General features: G+C 58.9%; 3 protein-coding genes across 3 annotated transcripts in view; 2 read left to right on the top strand and 1 right to left on the bottom strand.

Moving 5' to 3' along the window:
- CFAP74 (cilia and flagella associated protein 74) overlaps window positions 1–6,428 on the top strand; it is an 85,898-nt gene extending 79,470 nt beyond the window's left edge. The window contains exons 28-40 of the mRNA XM_018059948.1: window positions 860–958; window positions 1,804–1,943; window positions 2,594–2,728; window positions 2,862–2,971; window positions 3,073–3,128; window positions 3,249–3,368; window positions 3,621–3,776; window positions 4,418–4,544; window positions 4,651–4,805; window positions 5,043–5,179; window positions 5,379–5,535; window positions 5,728–5,862; window positions 6,005–6,428. Coding sequence (XP_017915437.1) covers window positions 860–958; window positions 1,804–1,943; window positions 2,594–2,728; window positions 2,862–2,971; window positions 3,073–3,128; window positions 3,249–3,368; window positions 3,621–3,776; window positions 4,418–4,544; window positions 4,651–4,805; window positions 5,043–5,179; window positions 5,379–5,535; window positions 5,728–5,862; window positions 6,005–6,106 — 1,629 coding nt within the window. The 3' untranslated portion in view covers window positions 6,107–6,428. The remainder of the gene's footprint in view (window positions 1–859; window positions 959–1,803; window positions 1,944–2,593; window positions 2,729–2,861; window positions 2,972–3,072; window positions 3,129–3,248; window positions 3,369–3,620; window positions 3,777–4,417; window positions 4,545–4,650; window positions 4,806–5,042; window positions 5,180–5,378; window positions 5,536–5,727; window positions 5,863–6,004) is intronic.
- Window positions 8,766–10,771, top strand: TMEM52 (transmembrane protein 52). Its single transcript, XM_018060492.1, has 5 exons — window positions 8,766–8,878; window positions 8,964–9,007; window positions 9,164–9,205; window positions 9,861–10,039; window positions 10,145–10,771. The coding sequence occupies exons 1-5, from the start codon at window positions 8,813–8,815 to the stop codon at window positions 10,321–10,323; spliced, it is 510 nt and encodes a 169-aa protein (XP_017915981.1). The 5' UTR covers window positions 8,766–8,812; the 3' UTR covers window positions 10,324–10,771.
- On the bottom strand, window positions 10,871–20,011 carry CALML6 (calmodulin like 6). Its single transcript, XM_018059949.1, is given in 5 exon segments — window positions 10,871–11,341; window positions 11,433–11,536; window positions 11,538–11,578; window positions 11,655–11,849; window positions 19,849–20,011. Coding segments are annotated over 5 exon segments (792 nt in total). The 3' UTR covers window positions 10,871–11,052.

Below are 20,339 nucleotides of genomic sequence, written 5' to 3' on the forward strand. Positions count from 1 at the left end.
TTTCCAACCAGACAACAGATAGTAGAGATCAACCTGGATCCTCATCAGAGCTGAGTGGGCCCTCCTGCCCTCTACCCAGTCCAGCCTGGTCCCAGAGGCGGGGCACCCAAAGACAGCTGACCCCACAGGCCCCTGGCTGGGGGCTCCATCAGTTCAGACCAAGCGAGGGTGTGCAGCCCTGGATGTCACAACAGATGGTCACAGAGGCTGCGCAGCACCTGGTCAACAGGAGCAGAGGGTTTTCCACCTCTGCTTCTCCTGATGAAACAGAAAGAGCCAGACCTCAAGGCAGAGACTCCCCGGGGCCCTCACAGCATCTCTGAGCTTACTTCCATGCCTTCATATGTGGGGGTGACAGGCACTGTGAGGGGACTGAGTGAGGATGGGGAGGGACATGCAGGCCCTGCAGTCACAGAAACTCATCATAGTAAGGTGAGCAAATTAGGCTTAAGAAATGGTTCTCTTCTCCAAGGGGGTTACTGCAGCTGTTAAGAGCTTCCCCCTCACTCCCTTGCTGTACAGGGCACGGGGAAGGCTATGGTGAGGGAGCCCTTGTGGGGCCCAGGGTCATCCTGGGGTTGGGCTGCCATTCCCCTCGTGGGGACAGATGGCGGTGCAGGGACCACCCCCAGGTCTCAGAGCCTGAACATGAACCTTCCCTTCTCACTCATGCCCTGTGGGCTGCTACCCACTGCGGGCAGTGTGCCAGGTCCATCGCAGGGACCCTCCCCCTACATGGTGAGAGGGGCCTGGTGATCATGCCTGCAGCCACCCAGCTTACAGGGACAGAGATCAGACAGGACCTCCCTGATGGGGAGGACCCCAACATGTCCGAGAGCATGAACCTTTCCCCCCACAGAGGTGCCTGGTCCGAGTGGCCTTCCGGCCAGTTCTGCCCAGCGAGCTGATCCACCAGGAGGCCTTCCAGGCCCTGAGCAGAAAAGCTGAGATCAAATCGGTGCATGGTGGGGAGGGGGCCAGGGGGGCTTGGGGCTGCCCACTTTGCGCGAGGCCCTTGCACAGAGGCTTGGGAACAAACACCCTCACCCCGCCTTGAGGTTGGGGGCGCCCAGGGTTGCGGGGCGGATGCCCAGGTTTGCGGGGCAGGCGCCCTGGGAACACTTTACAGAGCACTAGGTGTGTTTTAAGAGGTTAGCACTTTTTCTTGGCAAAGCCCCTCCCTCCTCTCTTGAGAGCATCACCAGGCAGGGAAGAGCCCCAGATCCTGGTCCACCAGGGTGGTCTGGGAGGGTAGGCCAGGTCCTCTGCACTGCTCAGCAGGGGCTTGTGCTTACAGTGAAGGGGAACAGACAAAACATCAAAGGGCCTGTAACCTGAGGGAGTTCAGGCCTGAAGAAGCAGCTGCCCCAGGGTCCTGCCCAGAAGGGGCATCAGATACAGCTAGGCAGTCATGGCCCAGAGCCCTGCCCACCTGCTGTTGCCCTGCAGATGCAGGGGCCCCCAGCGGTTACTCCTCAGCATCCAAGCACCCCTGCTATCACAGCACACACTGAAGGAAGGGGCACATGCCTTCAGCCTGCCAGAGGGCAGCGAGGCATGGGGGCAGGGCACAAGGGTGAGAACCCCTGTTTCGGCCAGCCCTCTGCCTCACCTTGTGCCTCCCCTTCCTAATGTGGAAGACAGACACTGGGGGTGGTGCATGAGCCCACAGGGGTCTCCACACCTGTCATCGGTCACCCTTAAGGAGCTGCTTGGGGTCTGGGTCCCGGGTTCCTGCCCTGGACAGTCTGCCAGCCCAGCAGAGTCCCAAGGGCAACACCACAGCCAGCCTCCCCCTGGCAGTCCCAAAAGGAGACGGTCACCCAGAGGAAGGACCAGCGGAGACCATCTTTCTCCATGCTGCGGCTGCAGAACCAAGACCGGCTGCTCCAGGCCTCAGCCTCCCAGCCCCCGGAGGTGCAGAAGGAGGACCTCGCATCCAGGTGGGCCCGAGAGAAGGCTGCCCCCACTTCCTGCCCCACAGAGATGTCCCCCTATGCTCCAGGGCTTTATGACTGCAAGTTGAGTGCGGCTGGCTTCAGGCACAGCTGGAACCAGGAGCTGCCTTGAGGCCCCTCAGGTTCTGCTGTCCTGGGTATCTGCTCCCCTCAGTTCCCCTGGGCCCAGGACCCCTGTGAAAAGTTTCAGTCCAGGGGCTGGAGGACGCTGAGCCCCTGACTCCCATGTTCCCAGCTCAGCAGCCCAGCTCCCCAGCTGCCACATGAGCTCCGGGCAGCTCTGACAGGCTTGAGGCACTTGTCAGCCCTGGACCCTTGCTGTGGCCCCAGGAACTCAGTTGTCTGGTGGTGCCTGATGGGTACCCTGGGAGAGGAGAGGCCCCCACAGGGACCAGGGAAGGGATGCAAAAGCCAGACCAAGTCTGGCTGCAAAAGTCAGACAAAACTGACAACTACAGCGTGGGCCACAGCGCAGCCCCCAGGCTGCCACTCCCACTGCCCCGTACCCTCTGGCCCAGGGCCCTGGGAAGCAGGTGTGGCCTTAAGAGCCCTCCATGGAGGGCAGGGCACAGCCTCCTGGGTGCTGGGGGCAGTGTGGGACAGGGCATGAGTGCACCTTGCCGGTTCTGTTCCAGCTCTCAAGAGTACCAGTCGGCACAGGCCTCCCTGACCAGGTCTTTCCAGGGGAAGTTTGACAAGTTTGTGGTCCCCTGTGTTGTTGCTAGTGGTGACACCAAAGACCGGAAGGGGACAGAACCGCTGAGCTTCAGGTGCAGTGCTCTGGGCAGGGGGGCGGGGTGGTCATCTCCCTGCCAACAGCCACCCAGATCCCGGTGGGGCTGGCTCAGGGTCTGTCTGGGAGGGCAGGGACCATGTGCCTCAGCAAATCCCCACCGTTCCCAGTCCCCACAACACGCTGTACCTGGAGCTGTGGTGTCCAGCGGTGGCACCATCTATCGTGGTGACGTCTGACAAAGGCAAGACCATCATTAACTTCGGCGACATCGCTGCAGGTGTGTCCTGATCGGAGCCCAGCCCCCATGTACACCCCTTTTCACCTGGGCTCCCACACCCACCCCCAGGCCTGGGGCTGTGACCTGACCCCCCATTTCAGGACACCGGGGCATAAAGAAGGTCTCCATCCAGAACATCTCCCCTGAGGATCTCGACGTATCCTGCCCACGCCGCCCAGGCAGATTGTAGCAGGGGCGAGGGGGGCGGGGTGGAGAGAAGGGGACTGTGAAGGGCTGAGGCCCCATTCTCACCCCCTCCTTGACGCTGGGCCCTCAGCTGGAGTACTCCGTGCTAAACCCCGATGGCCCTTTCGTCCTGCTGAACCCTACCATCAGGTTACCCTCCGGCGAGACCCAGGTCCTAGATCTGTCCTTCTCCCCACGTGAGAGTGTCCTGGTGAGTCCCAGCCCACCCGAGCTCCATTGCAGCCCTATTCCCTGCTCTGCATGCCTGCCGTCCAGCACTCTGGGCCTGGGAGCCACTGGTCCTCCTGGGCCCTGGCCTCTCGCTGGAAGGAAGAGGAGGTGGCGGCCAGGGAGCTCCCAGCTATCTCAGGTCCCCCACGCTCTGACCCAGCTGCTCCAAGACAGAGCTCCCACACCTGCCTCTGCCAGGTCTTTTTCACGCTAAGGGACGTGGTCTCTGCAGGCCCAAGAAACACTGGACATCATCACCAAGAAAGGCACGCTCTCCCTGGCCCTCATGGGCACAGGTGTGGCGTCCACAATCACATGCTCCATTGAAGGTGATGTCCTCAACATGGGCTACGTGATCGCCAGAGAGTCTGTCTCCTTGGGCTTCAAGGTAAAGCATGTGGCGGGGCCTGGTGCCTCCCATCGCCTGGGAGAGGTTCCCGGGAGGGGTCCACTTTGCCTCAGTCACAGAGCCAGCAAAGCCGCAGGCCTCTCTGATCCACCCCCTCCCCCACCACCCCCAGCAGCTGTCACTCCACTGGCCCCTCCAGCCAGTGGGGAGGGGCTGCCAAGGACGTCCCTCCCTCCACCCCTCCGCTGCTGGCCAGGCTTTCTCACTGCTTCCATCTTTCTGCCCCAGGGCCTCTGCATGGGATATGCCTGGGCCATCCCCCACAAGGGGTCATGTGGGCTCCTACCCCAACACAGGCAGGCAGGCCTGGCTTTTTCTGCTCCCCTACATCTGAGGCGGCCTTGGGCTGAAGGCGCCAATGGGATCCCTGCTTCTTTACTTAGCTTAGTCCAGGTTCTGACAGCAGACCCCAGGGCCCGAATCCATGGGATATTTTACAGAGGGATGCAGTGTTCTTCTGGGAAGAGGGGGAGGCAAGAGAGAACTGGGGTGGGATGCTGGTTCAGCTGAAGGCTAGCCTGAGCTTGACGGGGCAGGAGGGGGCTAAGACCTGGCAGCAGTGGCCTGCTCCCCGGCTGGCCAGCCCACCTGCCCCAGTGACCTGGCTCTGCTCCCCGCAGCTGCAGAACAACTCCCTGCTGCCCATCAAGTTCTCCATGCAGCTGGACAGCCTCTCCTCCAGGAGCAGAGACCAGCACCGCCTGCCACAGTTCCTGGCCTCACCTGACCAGAGGACGGAAGTTGTGGGTGAGCTGGCCAGCTGGGGAGACCATGTGGGCCATGGAAGGGGGGTGGCCAGGGGGTGCTGGGCGCTGCATGGGGATCCGGACCAGCCTGGCCACCTTGCCCCCAGGCACGCAGAACTACAGTGGCCAGAGTGTGTTCAGTGTGGTCCCGGTCGAGGGCATCATGGAGCCTGGCAAGGCTCAGGACTTCACTGTGACCTTCAGCCCAGACCACGAAAGCCTGTACTTCTCTGACCGGCTGCAGGTCGTGCTCTTTGAAAAGGCAGGACTCTGACCCAGCCTGGACCCCTCCTCCCCACCCACATGTCCACTTGTCCAAGCCCTCCGGCTGCCTGAGCGGCCCCACACTGGAGCTTGGTGCCTGGGGGAGCTCCACATCAGGTTGAGGGTCATCAGGTGGAGAGACCAACGTCTGGGGTCCCACAGGCCCACATCACAGCCCCACCCCCTCCCAGAGCCCCACACACAGGGTCACAAACCACTGTGCTCCTGCCCCCAGAAAGTGTCCCACCACATCCTTCTGAAGGGCGCAGCCCGCGAGCACATGATGTTCGTGGAGGGCGGAGACCCCCTGGATGTGCCTGTGGAGTCCCTGACCGTGATCCCTGCCTTTGACCTGGAGCACAGAGAGGGTGAGCCCTCTGAGGGCAGAGAGCCCCGAGGTGGGCAGGGTGGCAGAAGAGGACCCTTGGCCCTTGGAGTCTGCAGGGAGGGCAGGCATTCCTGGCCCATCACCCACAGGTGGGGGCAAGGCTAGTGGGCCAGCCCTGCTCAGAGGATCCCTACCTGACCCCGGGGACACCCGCACTCCCTCCGCGGTACCCCCACCCCCAAGACCTCCGCCAGGCCCTCCCTCTCCAGAAGCTGAGGAGCTAAAGCCCATCCTGGTGACCCTGGACTACGTGCAGCTGGACCCAGACACCCAGGCCCCACCTGCCACCCGAGAACTTCAGGTGGGCTGCATCCGGACTACCCAGCTGTCCGCAAAGAAGGTGACCACAGCACTGCCCTGGCCTCCCTGGTACTTGTGCAGCCACCACTGCCCAGGCAGCTCGGGCCTCTGCTGGCCTTGCCTGTCTGTAGTTGAGGGGTGGGCAGCCTGCTGGTCAGGGCCGGGGGCAGGGTTGCTGGTTCCCGGGAGCTGTGCCTGCCCGCCTGCCCGCTGACAGCACCAATGCCTGCAGACTGTTGAGTTCAGCATGGACAACATCGCAGCCCTGCAGCACAAGGGCTTCACCATTGAGCCCTCCAAAGGCTCTGTAGAGCGCGGCCAGACCAAGGCCATCAGCATCTCCTGGACGCCACCCATCGATTTTGATGTGGGTGCCTGGGAGCCCTTCCCCCCAGGAGCGGGCTGGGGGGCCTCAGTGGGTGAGGTGGGCAGTGCCGCCAAGAGAAAACACGTGCCTGCTGCGCCCCCTGACTGAGGATCCCCCTCTGTTCCCACCTCTCCCCTTCCAGCCGGACCACCCACTCATGGCATCGGCCCTGCTGCAGCTCAGGGGGGATGTGAAGGAGACCTACAAGGTCCTCTTTGTAGCCCAGGTGGTGACCGGCCCCTGAGGCCACAGGAGTCTCTCCACAGAGCCCCCTGATCTTCCTGCCACCCTCGAAGCCCTCCCCTGGTCTGTGGAACAGGCCAAACCACCCAGGGGCCTGGGACCTGGGCAGTTTCAAAAGGGCAGCCTCCTGCATGGCCCCCCAGGGCACTCCTGCTGTCCTGTCCCAGCCCCACGTCAGAACCAGCCAAGAGGCCAGTCCTGACCACAGCCTGCTCCCAGCCTGAGCCCTGAGGGTCCCCAGCCCTACCAGCACCCACCCAGCCTTTCAAGGTCCTCGTGGGTAACAGCTGCCACTGCAGACCTGTCAATAAACCCCGTGTGAATCTGTGCCTCCACGCCTGCAGTGTGGGCTGCAGTGAGCAGGTGGGCCCATGGGGAGGAACCCTGGGGGGCTGCCCCTGCCCACACACACGTCAGCCCAAAAAACAATGAACTCAGCCTAGACAACTAAAGGGGCTTCCTAAGCCCTGGGGAAATGGCTGGAGGCGGGTAGGGGTGGAGTTGAGGTCAACCCACACCTGGAGAGGCTGGCGAGTGTGGGGGGGTACTGCAGACTCCAAAGCCCCTTAGCCCCCTGCTTTCCCGAGTCCCTGAGGCCCAAGCAAGGAGTGAGCCCTCACTGCATCCTCCCTCACGGCCCAGTCAGGGTCCAGGGGGGAGGCCCACCTGTCAGTTTGGTTTCCCACTGTTCTGAAGTGAGTCCAGGCTCAGCCTTCTGGGTCCTGACCAGCTCTTCAAGGGAGAAGCCCCCTCTCCCAGCCCATGAGACCTTGCTGGGAGCTCAGAACGGTGCCTGCACCAGCCCCTGCCTTCTAAAGAGTGGCAGGGTAGACGCTGTCCCCACAGAGATCACCCAGCCAGGCCCCCTGTGTACAGTGCAGAATGCCCAGCCTGTGCCAGCCCTAGGAGACCAAATGCAGCCTTCCCTGGCAGGAGTGGAGGGCCAGCTGCATCCAGGACTTCTCCTGGGCACAGGCCTCAGGACACCAGCCTGGAGTCTTCACCCTACTTCCTCGGTGCCCTTGGCATCTGGAAGTCTGCCCTCTCCCTAACCCTCAGCCCGCAACAGTGGCCGCAGAGCAGCCTTTTGTGGGACTTCTGTCCAGTGGGCAGACCCTCACCAGGCTGCTGCTCACCAGATGGGAAAGAAACCCAGGTCCTGCAGCCAGATCAGGCCCCAGAGTAGTCCTCCCTACAGGGCATTGCCCCACCTCCTCCTTGGGTAGGCCCCTCTCTTCTAAACGCTGGCCTGGCTCTTGGGGTTTAGAACCAGCGGGCCTTGGCACTTACTGGCCCAGGTCCTGCCTGCACTCCTGCATGCTGGCTGCACTTCTGCCCATCCTTCTCCTTCCCACTCCTAAGCCAGGAGCCTGGCTGGAGCAGGGTGAGCTGGGGGCCACCATAGAGCCCGGAGGCGCGGGACAGCTTCAGGACAGAGCCTGGGCAGAGATCATGCAACGGGCCTAGCAAGTGCAGACAGGATAGAGTCAAGCTGAAGAGGTGAAAATGAAAGTCGCTCAGTTGTGTCCGACTCTTTGCAACCCCATGGACTATACAGTCCATGGAATTCTCCAGGCCACAATACTGGAGTGGGTAGACTTTCCCTTCTCCAGGGGATCTTCCCAACACAGGGATCGCAGCCAGGTCTCCCACATTGCAGGCAGATTCTTTACTCCCACATTGCAGGCAGATTCTTTACCAGCTGAGCCACAAAGGAAGCCCAAGAATACTGGAGTGGGTACCCTATCCCTTCGCCAAAGGATCTTCCCTACCCAGGGATCGAACCAGGGTCTCCTGCATTGGAGGCGGAGGCCCTGCCCTCAAAGAGCTGCAGTCAGTTCCCCTCCTCCTCCAGGACGTTTGAATTGCAATGAAGAAAGACACGCAGGGCAGCTTCCTCTCCCTCCCTCCCCAGACAAGGCCCCTGGCCATGCAGACCAATTCCCTTAGCCTGACCACCAGACGACGGATGAGCAGAGGGCAGCTAGCAGCAAGCGTGCACAATTAATGTCGCGCTCTTCCCTGGTGGCTCAGACAGTAAAGCGTCTGCCTACAATGCGGGAGACCCGGGTTTGATCCCTGGGTTAGGAAGATCCCCTGGAGAAGGAAACAGCAACCCACTCCAGTACTCTTGCCTGGAAAATCCCATGGACGGAGGATCCTGGTACGCTACCGTCCATGGGTTAGCAAAGAGCCGGACACGACTGAGCAACTTCACTTTCACTCCTCTTGCCGCTCTTGGAACACCCCAGCGTCTAGACTGCTGCAACCCTTATCTTGAGCCCCTGGGTGTGTGAGAGGCGTGGCCGCCACCCTCCGAGGCCACACCCAAGCACAACTGTCCATGGGACGCCTCCGTCCACCTTGAGCCCGACTTCAGGACGCCAAAGGGCAAGACTGTCCGCCACCCCGTGACCCTATGCTAAGAAACTATGGATGGGACAGACCTGGTGAGAGGACCATGGGTCGGGAATTGCGTGGGCGGGGCCCTGAAGTGGCCAGGGCCTGCCAGTCGGGGGCGGGGCCTCTAGAGGGCGCCGGTGATCTTGGGGGGAGGGTGGGGGCGGGGACCTGGGCGTGGCTACAAGGCCAATCCTCCAATGGACGTAGTCTCGGGAGGGCGGGGTTTGTCCTGGGAGCGGCCCAGGGGCGTGGCCTTCATATAGTCGCCTGGCCTCCGGGCTGGCTACATCCGTCCGCTCTGAGCATGTTCTCCCGGGCGCCGGCCGACCGCGGGCTCCTGCTGCTGCCGCCACTCTTGCCGCTGCCGCAGGTGGGTCGCGGGTGCTCGGCTCCGGCACCGCAGGGCGGGTCTGCGCTCGGCGCGCCCTGGCCCGGGCTCACCCGTGTCCCCGCAGGTGGCGCTGGGTTTCGTGGAAGGCAGCTGCGACCCCTCGGACCAGTAAGTCGGGGGCGGGGGAGCTGGGAGGAGGCGAGAAGGGTTGGGTGGAGGGAGGGAGCGGGGGTAGGGGGAGCCCGGGATCCTCCCGCGGGGAGGCCCGGGCGGGACGGTGGGCCTGGCCTTTCCCCACCGGCTCCAGGTGCCGCCATCCCACAGGTGCCCGCCCCAGGCCCGCTGGAGCAGCCTGTGGCACGTGGGGTAAGTGGAGGGCACGGCGCGCAGCTGGGTGCGACAGTCCTCCCCTGGGCCAGTCCCACCAGACCCCCACCCACTTGGCTCCACGGCTGAGGAGTCACCAGCACTGTCCCCGTCCTGGGCCGCTGGCGGGAAGGTTCTGAGGCCCCCAGCAGCCAGGCACACAGATCCCAGGTTCCTCCCCCAGTACCCAGGCAACATCCGGCATGGATCCTACTTGAGTTCCTCATGGCTGGGGACACCCCTGGGCCCTTGACTGACTTCCCTTGGTAGCCCACTTCCCATTCCCTCACTCCTCATCCCTGTGGAAGGCCCCTTGAACATGGTCATTGGTCTGAGCATGGGACTCTGTAGCTGGCCTGGGGCAGTGTGTCCTGGGAAGGAACCCAAGGCCACTTGTGGCCAACCCTGGAGAGACAGCCAGGGCAGGCCCAGCAGCAGGAGGGCAGGCCCAGCAGCAGGAGGCCAGGCCAAGCCAGATCCTCAGGCCCAACTCTGGCCAGGAAGGAGGTGTCTGGCCTGGAGAGGCAGTCCTGGTTCTCTTTTATCCTGTGCATTGCCTTGTCTTGAGCAACTGGGCTGTGACTGCCCCCGGGGAACAGGTGCCCAGAGACCAGGGGGCAGTCCAGCGGTAGGGGTCTTGCTCCTCCCTGCCCAGGCTTATCCTGCTCACTGCCCTCCTGCTGCTGCTCTGTGGAGTCTCGGCCAGCTGTGTCCGGTTCTGCCGCCTCTGGAAGCGTGCACACACGCAGCCACACCTGCCGCCGGCACCTGAGCCTTGCGACCTGACAGCCATTCCTGTGGACAATGACAGCCCAGTACACAGCACTGTGACCTGTGAGTGCTGGCACACCTCTCCTGGTGGCCCACCCATCTGCAGGGGTGGCAGGGGACCGGTGAGGGCCAGGCCCACCCCCACAAACCCATCCTGGGTCCCTGCAGCCTACAGTTCCGTGCAGTGCCCACTGGGTATGCAGTTACCCCTGCCCTTCGGAGAGCTGGATCTCGACTCCACGACCCCTCCAGCCTACAGCCTGTACGCCCCTGAGCCGCCGCCTTCCTATGAGGAGGCCATCAAGATGACGAAGACTAGACAGGAGGAGCCACGCCCCTCCCTGTAACCCAGCCTTCCCTGGGGCCTCGTGCCTCCAGACCCCTCCAGGGCTCCAGGAGCCAGGCCCCAATGCCCAGCACCCCTAGCTGTGGCCCTGGTGCCCCATAGTGGGGGCAGGAAAGCTTTCCCAAGCCTCCCAGTGCCACAGGCCACTCTGTGCTCACAGGGGACGGTGCAAGGGCACCCAGTCCATCCCCACCGTCCTTTCCCCAGGAAGGCCAGCCATCCAGCACATTGCTGCAGCCCTTGACTCGTTGCTGTGTAACACTGGACAGCCAAGCTGACTGGCCCTGTGTTGGCCACACACACACGCTTTTACATCCAGCCCTGGCCCCTAGCCCAGCCCCACAGGCCCTCAGCCCAGAGGAGGCCCCAGAGGCCTAAGCCTCAGGGCTCAGGGCTTGCTGTGATGTCCCCAGCTTCTCAGAGAGAAAATAAAGTTTGTATCTAGGTGATCTCTGCACAGAGAAAAGGGCACCGGGAGGGGCCCTTGAGCACCACTTTCCAGGGCCAAGGGCAGGATGTGCGGTCTTCGACCTAGGCCCAGCCTGGCCTTCTGACTGGTGTCCAGAGCCCAGGGCTGGGCTGTGGGCCGTGTCAGGTGTCCCACAGATGTGACAGGCCAAGTGCCATGGTCGACTCAGGAGAACCCTCTACCTTCTCCAGACCCACAGCTTTGCAGCCCCTTCTTTCCAGCCTTGGGACAGTGACACACACATGAATCTGGCTGGAGCATTTACTGGCTGCAGAACTGGAGTGGGGTGGACAGTAGTGGGTAGTAGGCTTCTGCCAGCAGGCCTCCCTTGGCCCCAGCGGCTTCTCCTACTGAACCAGCTTGAAGGACTCCCCAGTCATCATGCCATGAACTCTGAGAACAGAGGGACAGGTCAGTAGACCAACTGGCCTCTGGGCTCCCGGGGCCCATCCTCTGCTCACCCTCGTAGTCAAGGGTCCTGTCCCCATTCTCGTTGGCTTCCTTCATCATCTGCTCATTGAGGGGCTCACCTACGTTCATGAGCACGTACCTGCAGGGGCCCCCCTGGCACTGAGCAGCAGCCAGCAGGGCACCCACCTCCCCGGCCCCCTGCCCCACCCCCCGCCTGGCCTGGGCCCTACTTGAGCATGTCCCAGTCAATGTAGCCCTTGGCCTCCTTGTCAAAGATGCACAAGACTGCCCTCAGCTCGCCCTCTTGGTTCTGGGCCTTCTCCCAGCACACCCCCCATCAGGGCCAGGAAGTTGCCACAGTTGAAGAACCCTTTCTCTGTGGGGAGCAAGCGGCTGGTGAGGGTGGTGCACAGGGGACCCCTGCCTGCCCCGGCTGTCCCTGTCAACCTCACTAACTCTGTCCACATCCTTGGCCATGGAGGCCAACTTGCTCTTGGTGGAGTTGATGCCCAGGAGACTCGTGAGCCGCTCCAGCTCATCCGTCTTCACCTGCCCTTTGCCCTCCTAGTCAAACATCTCAGAGACCCCCTTGTCATCCTTGATCTGCCCTGTGACAGGCACTCCGTCTGTGGGGACACGGGCCCAGGCTCAGCAAGGGCTCCTCCACCCTCAGTCCAGGAGAGGCTGAAGAGCGTGGGACACGAGGCCCACGGCACTCGGCCCCAGCCCAGAACAGCCTTCAGACAAGGTGGCACAAGGGGCGGGTCTTGAAGGGAGAGCAGGACACCAGGGCCAGGGCTGGGGGTGAAGGAGCCGGGGCTGGGGCAGACCAGCCATGTGAGAGCAGTTGGGGCAGCAGTGGGTACCCAGTGGGACCGGGGGAGCACACCATGGACCAGTGTGGGAGAAGTCTTCCTGGGGGCGCAGAGTGAAAGCCCCAGCCTGCTCTGGCATCCCAGAGGATAGCCCAGTGCCTGGCCACCCCATCTTCCACCACCATGGCAGCTTTCAGAAAGGGCTGCTCCGACCTGGCCCCCCAGAGCAAGGGCGGCCCCAGTGGCTGGCAGGGCCTGGCCTTGGGGAATCCGTGCTCTTGTCCAGATTCACTGAACTTCTTCCTCAGGTTCCCAGAGACCCTCACACCTTCGGGCACAGCCCCAGCTGATCCCCACGCCTACAGGCCTGCCCACCCTTTCCCGCGGGCGCTGCCCCCAGTTCCCTCTGGACCACCCAGCCAGCCTACTGGGGCTCCGCCAGGCACCCATAGCAGGCTTGCCATGTCTGTGCCAGCTGAGAGGCCCCTGCACAGTGGCACACAAGCTGCTGTGGGTAGAGTTCAAGGGGTGGAAGGGACAGCTGAGTTTTAGCGGGACCCAGCAGCCCAAAGTCCCAGGGGTCCAGGATTCCAAGAGCCTTTTATGGCCAGGAGATCCTCTCACCCCTGTTTTGGGACAGGTGGCCCTTCCCCATGTGGTCCATCATGGCCTGAGCAGCCCCTCACCCCAGAGCTCCCTCTGCGACCCTGGGTCCTAGCCAAGTCCCTCCTGGGCTGCAGCAAGCATGGACACTGTGCTCCAGGGCAGGTGAGGGGGCTGTTCCCCTTTCCCTATGCAGCCCCCTTCCCCTCAGGCTGCAGTGGGGCTGTCATCACTTCTTGGTGACGGTTCTTGCTGATGGCCTCCCTGGCCAGGTGACTCCCTTGCATCCGCAAGGACCTGGGGCCCAGCATGGTACCAGCACTTTGCAGTCACCCTCTAAAGACAAGATCAATAAACAAATATATCTGGGACCCTCTCTGGCCACCCTGTCCAGAGGAGGCTGGGGGTCCAGAGTCCAAGGAGAAGACAACTGGCCATGAGCCAGGGGCAAGAGAGGGTAGGGCAGACAGGACCAGGGGGCCAGACTGGCCACAGAGAGGTCAAGCCAGGTTTCCCCTGGGCAGTCAGAGGCTATTCTCAGGGAAACCTGACCTCCCTCTCGCTCGGAACAGCAAAGCTGGCTCCCAGGGGAGCTCCGTGGCCAGGTTGTTTGGTAACAAGATGCCACAGCAGCGCACAGCCCTGCATGTGTGTGCTTGACCCTTAGACACACACACACTAGAACCTGGGGCAGTGGCTCCACCCCCCCGGACCTTGGGGCCCAGGTCCTCAGGCTCCCATCTAGGCAGTGACCTACTGGCCTGGCCATGGCACTCGGAGGTGTGTGGCTCCAAACTGGGGCTGAAGGGTCTCCTCCCATCTCCCCTCCAGCTCCTGCCCCAGGAACAGTCATGGGCCCCCATTTCCCTTCACCACCTGCATGGCCCCCAGGGTCTCACAGGCAGACACACACCTGCCCTGGCCCTGTGACCACCTGACAAATCTGAGCAGGTGGGGTGTGTCCTGTCCCCTGCCGGCCTGGCTGGCCTGCCAGAGTATGGAAACCACAGGGACGCTGCCCGCTGAGGCCCAGGATAGCTGCTGAGGCTGCAAGATTTGTGCTGACGGGGACAAAATGGCTCCAGCAGGCTCCAGGCCAGCGGCCCTGGGCCGAGATGGAGAAGAAGCCGGCTCTGGCCCCCCTACCTTCGTCCTGCTGCTGCTGCTACTGCTAAGTGGCTTCAGTCATGTCTGACTCTGTGAGACCCCATAGACAGCAGCCCACCAGGCTTCCCATCCCTGGGATTCTCCAGGCAAGAACACTGGAGTGGGTTGCCATTTCCTTCTCCAATGCATGAAAGTGAAAAGTGAAAGTGAGGTTGCTCAGTCGTGTCTGACTCTTCGCGACCCCATGGACTGCAGCCCACCAGGCTCTTCTGCCCATGGGATTTTCCAGGCAAGAGTACTGGAGTGGGGTGCCATTGCCTTCTCCACCTTCGTCCTAGCTGCTCCCGATTGTGGCTTCCAGCTGTGTGATGATGAGAAGGACTTTCCCACTGCTCCCTTCAAAAATTACCAAGCCATTTCAAGGAAACTGGTCCCATCTATATTTCCGGACCAGAGTGGGGATGCAACACAATGATGGTGGGAGTGGGGGGACAAGGGCCTGTAGAGAAAGAGGCCTGAGGGTCAGTTTTTGCACCCAATAGCCAGGCTGCAAGGCTAGGTGTTTTCCCAAACACTCATCTAGGTGTGACTGTTTTTTCATATATGTATTGATTACTGTGGTGAAATTCACCTAAAATATTACTCAAAAAAGAGAACTAACATATATTGATCATCTATTATGAACCACAGTCTTTCTGTTTGTTCTTTTTTGTATTATTTGTGGTACAAAGCCTGTAACATAAAATTAACCATCTTTACTTGTTTTGGGGGCTTCCCTCGTAGCTCAGTCAGTAAAGAATCAGCCTGCAATGTGAGAGACCTTGATTCGATCCCTGCGTAGGGAAGATCCCTTGGAGAAGGAAATGACAACCCACTCCAGTATTTTTGCCTGGCAAATCCTATGAACAGAGAAGCCTGGCGGGTTACAGTCCATGGGGTCACAAAGAGTCGGACACAACTGAGTGACTGAATCACCACACCATGGTTGTATCACTTAACTGCAAGTGTGCAGATCAGTAGCATGAACTACACTGGCCTTGTTAGGCAGCAGACCTCCAGGACCTTTTCATCTTCCCAAACCCAAATTTTGTCTCCACTAAACACTCACTCCCCATCCCACTCCCCGCATGACACCCACTCTCCTCCTTTCTGTGTGTGGATATGACCCATCTGGAGACCTCTTATAAGTGACATGAGACAGGATCTGTCCTTTTGTGTCTGGCTTGCTTCACCCAGCATAATGTCCTCTAGGTTCATGCATCTTTTCATGAAGGTAGCTCAGTCGTGTCCGACTCTTTGCAACCCCATGGACTGTAGCCTACCATGATCCTCCATCGGTGGGATTCTCCAGGCGAGAATACTGGAGTGGGTTGCCATTTCCTTAGCAGGTGTCAATATTTCCTTCTTAAGGTTGAGTAATGTTTCACTGGATGGGTTGAATGCATTTTGTTTATCCAACAATCCATGGACATTTAGGTTGCTTCCATCTCTTCACTACTGTGAATACTTCTGCAGTGAACATGGGAGTCATGAGGGGTTTATTCCAAGGTGATTAATGTTTAAATCTATAGATTTTAAGTAAAGCAGATGATCCTAATAATGTGGAAGGCCTTAAGGGAAAACCTGAGGTCTCAGGAAAGAAGGGACCCTCTGCACACCACCTCTGGCCTGGAGCTCCTCCTTGGGTCTCTAGGTATTTACTGGACAAACTATATGCACATGAACCAATTCCTTAAAATAAGTTGGTTTCCCTCCCTCCCTCCCGCTGTCTCCCATTGATCTGTTTCTTTGCAGAACCCTTACCAATTCAGTGACCAGGAGCGGGGACCCAGGAAGGCCAGAGCAGTGTGCTCCCTGTACCCAGGTGTCTGTGCACAGGTGCTGGGGCAGCTCCCCCACTTCAGGGCACACGGTGTGTTCTCTGGACAGAGCACATGGTGTGTGCTCTTCTCCAATGAGAACAGCTACACTTGCACACTGAAAACCCAGTCCAGGGGAGGGGAAAGGCTGCGTGTGCAGCAGGGAGACCTCAGGACCTCCCCCAGAGCCCCCTCCTCTCACATAGTGCAGACCAGTCACCTGCTCCCAGACAAGAGACCCACAGGTGCTGCCACCCCATCCCTCTGGGGTGGCCACTGGTACAGACTTGGCTCACCAGAAACTGTGGTCCCACACGGGACTCTGAAGGGTGCTCACTCCAGAGCCTATAGCTGGCCCAAGGCTTCTTACAGGACAGCTGGACCTGACCTCTAACACAGAGCCTGCACCCCAGACCCCACCTCGGGATCAGCTTCTGGAGGACCAGGTTGCAACCAGATGAGCTTTGGAGATGAGTCCCTTGCTGCCCAGCCGCCACGAGGCGCTGGGAGTAGGGACTGTCTCTGCGGTAGGTCACGTGGGACAGAGTGGGGGAAAGGCCCCATAATTGCAGCTGAGACAGCTGAGGACAAGTTGGGCCTGACATAGGTGGATGAAGGGACCTGGTGGCCCTGCTGGCAGGAGGCAGGTGAGCACATCTAGGCCTGGGGGCTCCCTCTAGGGTCTGGAGCATAAGCTGGGGGTAGGGGGCACAGGGCTTCTCAGACCCCTCCACTCTTCCCCACAGCCTTGGCCTGAGCTTCACTCAGCCAGCCTGGGGTTGCTGCATGGGGGCTATCACCCTGGGCTCTGCTGAAGCCCCCAGCCTCCTCGCCCATGGGTGATGGCTGCACCGTGACAGTTTCCCCAGGTCCTGGTGGACTGAGCCCCCTGCTCAGCCCAGCTCTAGGAATGCCCTCTCCATCCCGTCTTACTTCCTTCACCCCCAAGGAAAGCCTGCCTCCCCTCTTCCTGAGCCCTTATCACACAGCCTGCTTGGGGGCCGCCCAGCCTGGACAAGGGGTGCCAAAGAAACCCCAAACCCAGACCATCAACCATAGATGGGAGAGGGATGCAAGCATAAGGCCAGTAGTGTTCAGGAAATGGCCAGTGCCAGTGACTGAGATTAAAATATAATGTAAAACACTAACGATAACCACTAAAATGACAGAAATAGGTTGTGTGACTTCCACATCTGTGGAAGGAAAAAAGACTAAAGAAAATGTAATGTACCTCGTAGAACACAGGCAGGGAGAAAGAAGCATAAGAAAGTAGTGTAATGGGAACTTCACTGGTGGTCCAGTGGCTAGGACTGCACTCTCACTGTCAAGTGTCTGGGTTTGATCCCTGGTCAGGGAACTAAGATCCCCACACATCACAACCAAAAATAAAAATAAATAAGAGAAAGGCAGCATAGCTAGGAAGCAAGAAGCAACATAATAAAGGTAAACCCAGGTCGGGGCAAGGACGAGGAACTGGAGGAAGGCAGTCAATTATAAGAAAAGTAAAGTACTAGAGATGTACAGCATGATAAATGTAATCAATTTTCTGTATGTTATGTATGAAAGTTGTTAAGAGAGAAAATCCTAAGTTCTCATCACAAGGAAAAAAGCTTTCTTCTATTTCTTTAATTTCGTATCTATATGAGATGATGGATGCTCACTAAACTCACTGTGGCGACAGTTCATGAGGCTGTTGTTATCCAGTCGCTCAGTTGTGTCCGACTCTGCTACCCCATGGACTGCAGCACACCAGGCTTTCCTGTCCTTCATTATCTTCCTGAGTTTGTTCAAACTCATGTCCATTGAGTAAATGATGCCAGCCACCATCTCATCCTCTGTCACCCCCTTCTCCTCCTGCCCACAATCTTTCCCAGCACCAGGGTCTTTTCCAGTGAGTCAGCTCTTCACATCAGGTGGCCAAAGTATTGGAGCTTCAGCTTCAGCATCAGTCCTTCCAATGAATATTCAGGACTGATTTCCTTTAGGATTGTCTGGTTTGATCTCCTTGAAGTCCAAGGGACACTCAAGAGTCTTCTCTAGCACCACAGTTTGAAAGCATCAATTCTTCGGTGCTCAGCTTCTTTATGGTCCAGCTCTCACATCCACACATAACTATTGGAAAAATCATGGCTTTGACTACACAGACGTTTGTTGACAAAATGTCTCTGCTTTTTAACACACTGTCTAGGTTTGTCATTGCTTTTCTTCCAAAAAGCAAGTGTCTTTTCACCTTATGGCTGTAGTCAGAGTCTGCGGTGATTTTGGAGCCAAAGAAAATAAAGTCTGTCACGGATTTTATGTTCCCATTTTTTCTCTATCTATTTGCCATTAAGTGATGGGACCGGATGCCATGATCTTCGTTTTTTGAATGCTGAGTTTTAAGCTAGCTTTTTCACTCTCCTCTTTCACTCTCATCAAGAGGCTCTTTGGTTTCTCCTTGCTTTCTGCCGTTAGGGTGGTGTCATCTTCATATCTGATGTATGTACATCAAATCATTATGCTGCACATCTTAAACTTACACAGTGCTGTATGTATGTCAATTATACTTCAATAAAATTGGAAGAATAAACAAAGTAAACCCAGCCACCTGACAGAGTTCCCAGGGGCCAAAGCTGGAAACATGGGCAAGAAAATAACCAAGTCATATTGGGTTATAACCACCAAAGTGTATGGTAAATACCATTGTGCCTCAGAGCCAACCATCAACAGAGAGAAGAGGCTGTCCACAGGATGGGAGAGGATACTAGCAAACCATACATCTGATATGGGATTAATACTCAGAAAATGCAAAAAACTATTATCACTCAACACAACAATAACCTAATTCAAACAATGGGCAAAGAGCCTGAACAGATCTTTCTCCAAAGGAGACAGACAGCCAACAAGCCCACGACAAGATGCTCAACATCCCTGATCATCAGGGAGCACAAATTAACAGCACAGCCAGATAGCACTTCACACCATCAGGACTGCTACTATCAAAAACCAGAAAACAAGACGTGTTGGTGAGGACATAGAGAAACTGGAACCCTTGAGCACAGCTGGTGGGAATGTAGAATGGTGGAAGGTCCTACAGAGGTGCCTCCAAAGAAAAGTAAACATAGAAGCTCCACGTGATGCAGCAATTCCATTTCTGGGCCTTTCCCCCCAAGAATCAAAAGCAGGGTCTCAAAGGTATTTGCATACCCATATTCATAGCAGCATTATTCCATTTAAAACAATCGCCTTTTAAGTGGCGATTGCCTACCTGGATAAAAAGTCCAGATGCTCCCTGTCCACAGACACAGTCTACTGAAAGGCCAGCCCCCAGGGGCTCCCAGCACCCTCTCTGCTGGGCGTGTCCCAGGAGCCCCAGCCCCTCTGCGCCCAGCACTCCACACTCTGGATGGGTCTGGGGTCATAACCTCAAGACATCCTTTCCTGGAAACCCTGCTTTGCTCTAAAATTCCATCATTTGTTGATCCACAAAGAAATCACAGCACTAAAGATCAGTCTCAAACTGACCACCTTCTCTGACTGCCGATTTCCACCAATTATCTTTTTAAAAATATTTATTTATTTGGCTGCACTGGGTCTTTGTTGCGGCATTCGGGACCGTTTTAGATGCAGCATGCGAACTCTTGGTTATGGCATGTGGGTTCTAGTTCCCTGACCAGAGATTGAACCGGGGCCCCCTGCATTGGGAGCTTGGAGTCTTAGGCACTGGACCACCAGGGAAGTCCCTCCACCAATTTCTAAGACCAGAGGAGGAAATTCTCTGGTGGTTGGGCAGTTAATAAGACTCTGTTCTTCCACTGCAGGAGATGAGGGTTCGATCCCTGGTCGGGGAACTAAGATCCCACAAGTCCAGGGAGCGGCCAAAAAATACCGAAACAAAACAGAAACACAGGAAACCGTTAAGAGCTGAAAGGGCTTGTTTCCGCGAAGAGCGGGAGGGGCGCGCTGAGAGATAATAGCCCCGAAAACTAAGGACGGTTTTAGCAAAATCACAGGCGGATCTGGAAACAGGTTAAGTGGCCCTCCCGAGTTCTTCGTGGGAAATGCTAAACCGCCAGCCCACTCTGGAGGGCGGAGTCCGGAGGAGAGTCGCTCAAGCCGGCTCCCGACACTCCTCCCTGTAGTTGCCGGGTCCTCGGCCCCGCCCGGGCCCCTCTCCCGGCCCCGCCCCCGACCCTCGGCTCCGCCCCGCCCCTCGTTCCTCCACTAGGCCCCGCCCCGGCCCTTCCACCGGACCCGCCCCATCCCCGGCCCGGAAGCTGCGCCTGGGGCGTCCACTCCGCGCGTGTGCACCAGGCGGCGCTCGCGAGCCGCGCGAAGCCTGGACTGGGCGTGCCGCTGGGCGGGCACCGGCGTTTGAGGGCGGCCCTCCTGGGTTTGGAGCTGGGCGGGGTCGCCTTGCCCGGCCTCCGGCCGGCCTCTCTCCATCCCTCCTTTCAAAACCCTGCACTCGAAGACTCATTCTTCGATTCCCTCAATTGTGAGCACAAAGACAGGCATAAGTACAACCCAGCTTGTGGCATGTCGGGGGAGGGGGGAGGTCAGAGTGCCGACTGCAGAAATGGAGCCACCGCTCACCACCTTTACTCAAGGGCAGGGGGTGGGCCCTGGACCGTGTGGTCCAGAGAGCCTAGCCAAGCCGTGCTCGGGAGCTGGGGCCAACTGCTCAGCTCAGCCACCAGGTGACCCGGTGTGGCCGGCCCCTGCTTTGCCCAGGCTCCGGGGGCTCCCAGCTAACCTTGACAGCCCTGTGTCC

The sequence above is a fragment of the Capra hircus genome, chromosome 16 (genome assembly GCF_001704415.2).
Source record: "Capra hircus breed San Clemente chromosome 16, ASM170441v1, whole genome shotgun sequence".
Classification (NCBI taxonomy): Eukaryota; Metazoa; Chordata; class Mammalia; order Artiodactyla; family Bovidae; genus Capra; species Capra hircus.

Excerpts from the sequence above, each read along its gene's own strand:
- TMEM52 (XM_018060492.1), top strand. The coding sequence starts at position 8,813 with ATGTTCTCCCGGGCGCCGGCCGACCGCGGGCTCCTGCTGCTGCCGCCA. Across the intron at positions 8,879-8,963 it reads CACTCTTGCCGCTGCCGCAG|GTGGCGCTGGGTTTCGTGGA; the intron begins GTGGGTCGCGGG and ends GTGTCCCCGCAG. Across the intron at positions 9,008-9,163 it reads AGCTGCGACCCCTCGGACCA|GTGCCCGCCCCAGGCCCGCT; the intron begins GTAAGTCGGGGG and ends GCCATCCCACAG.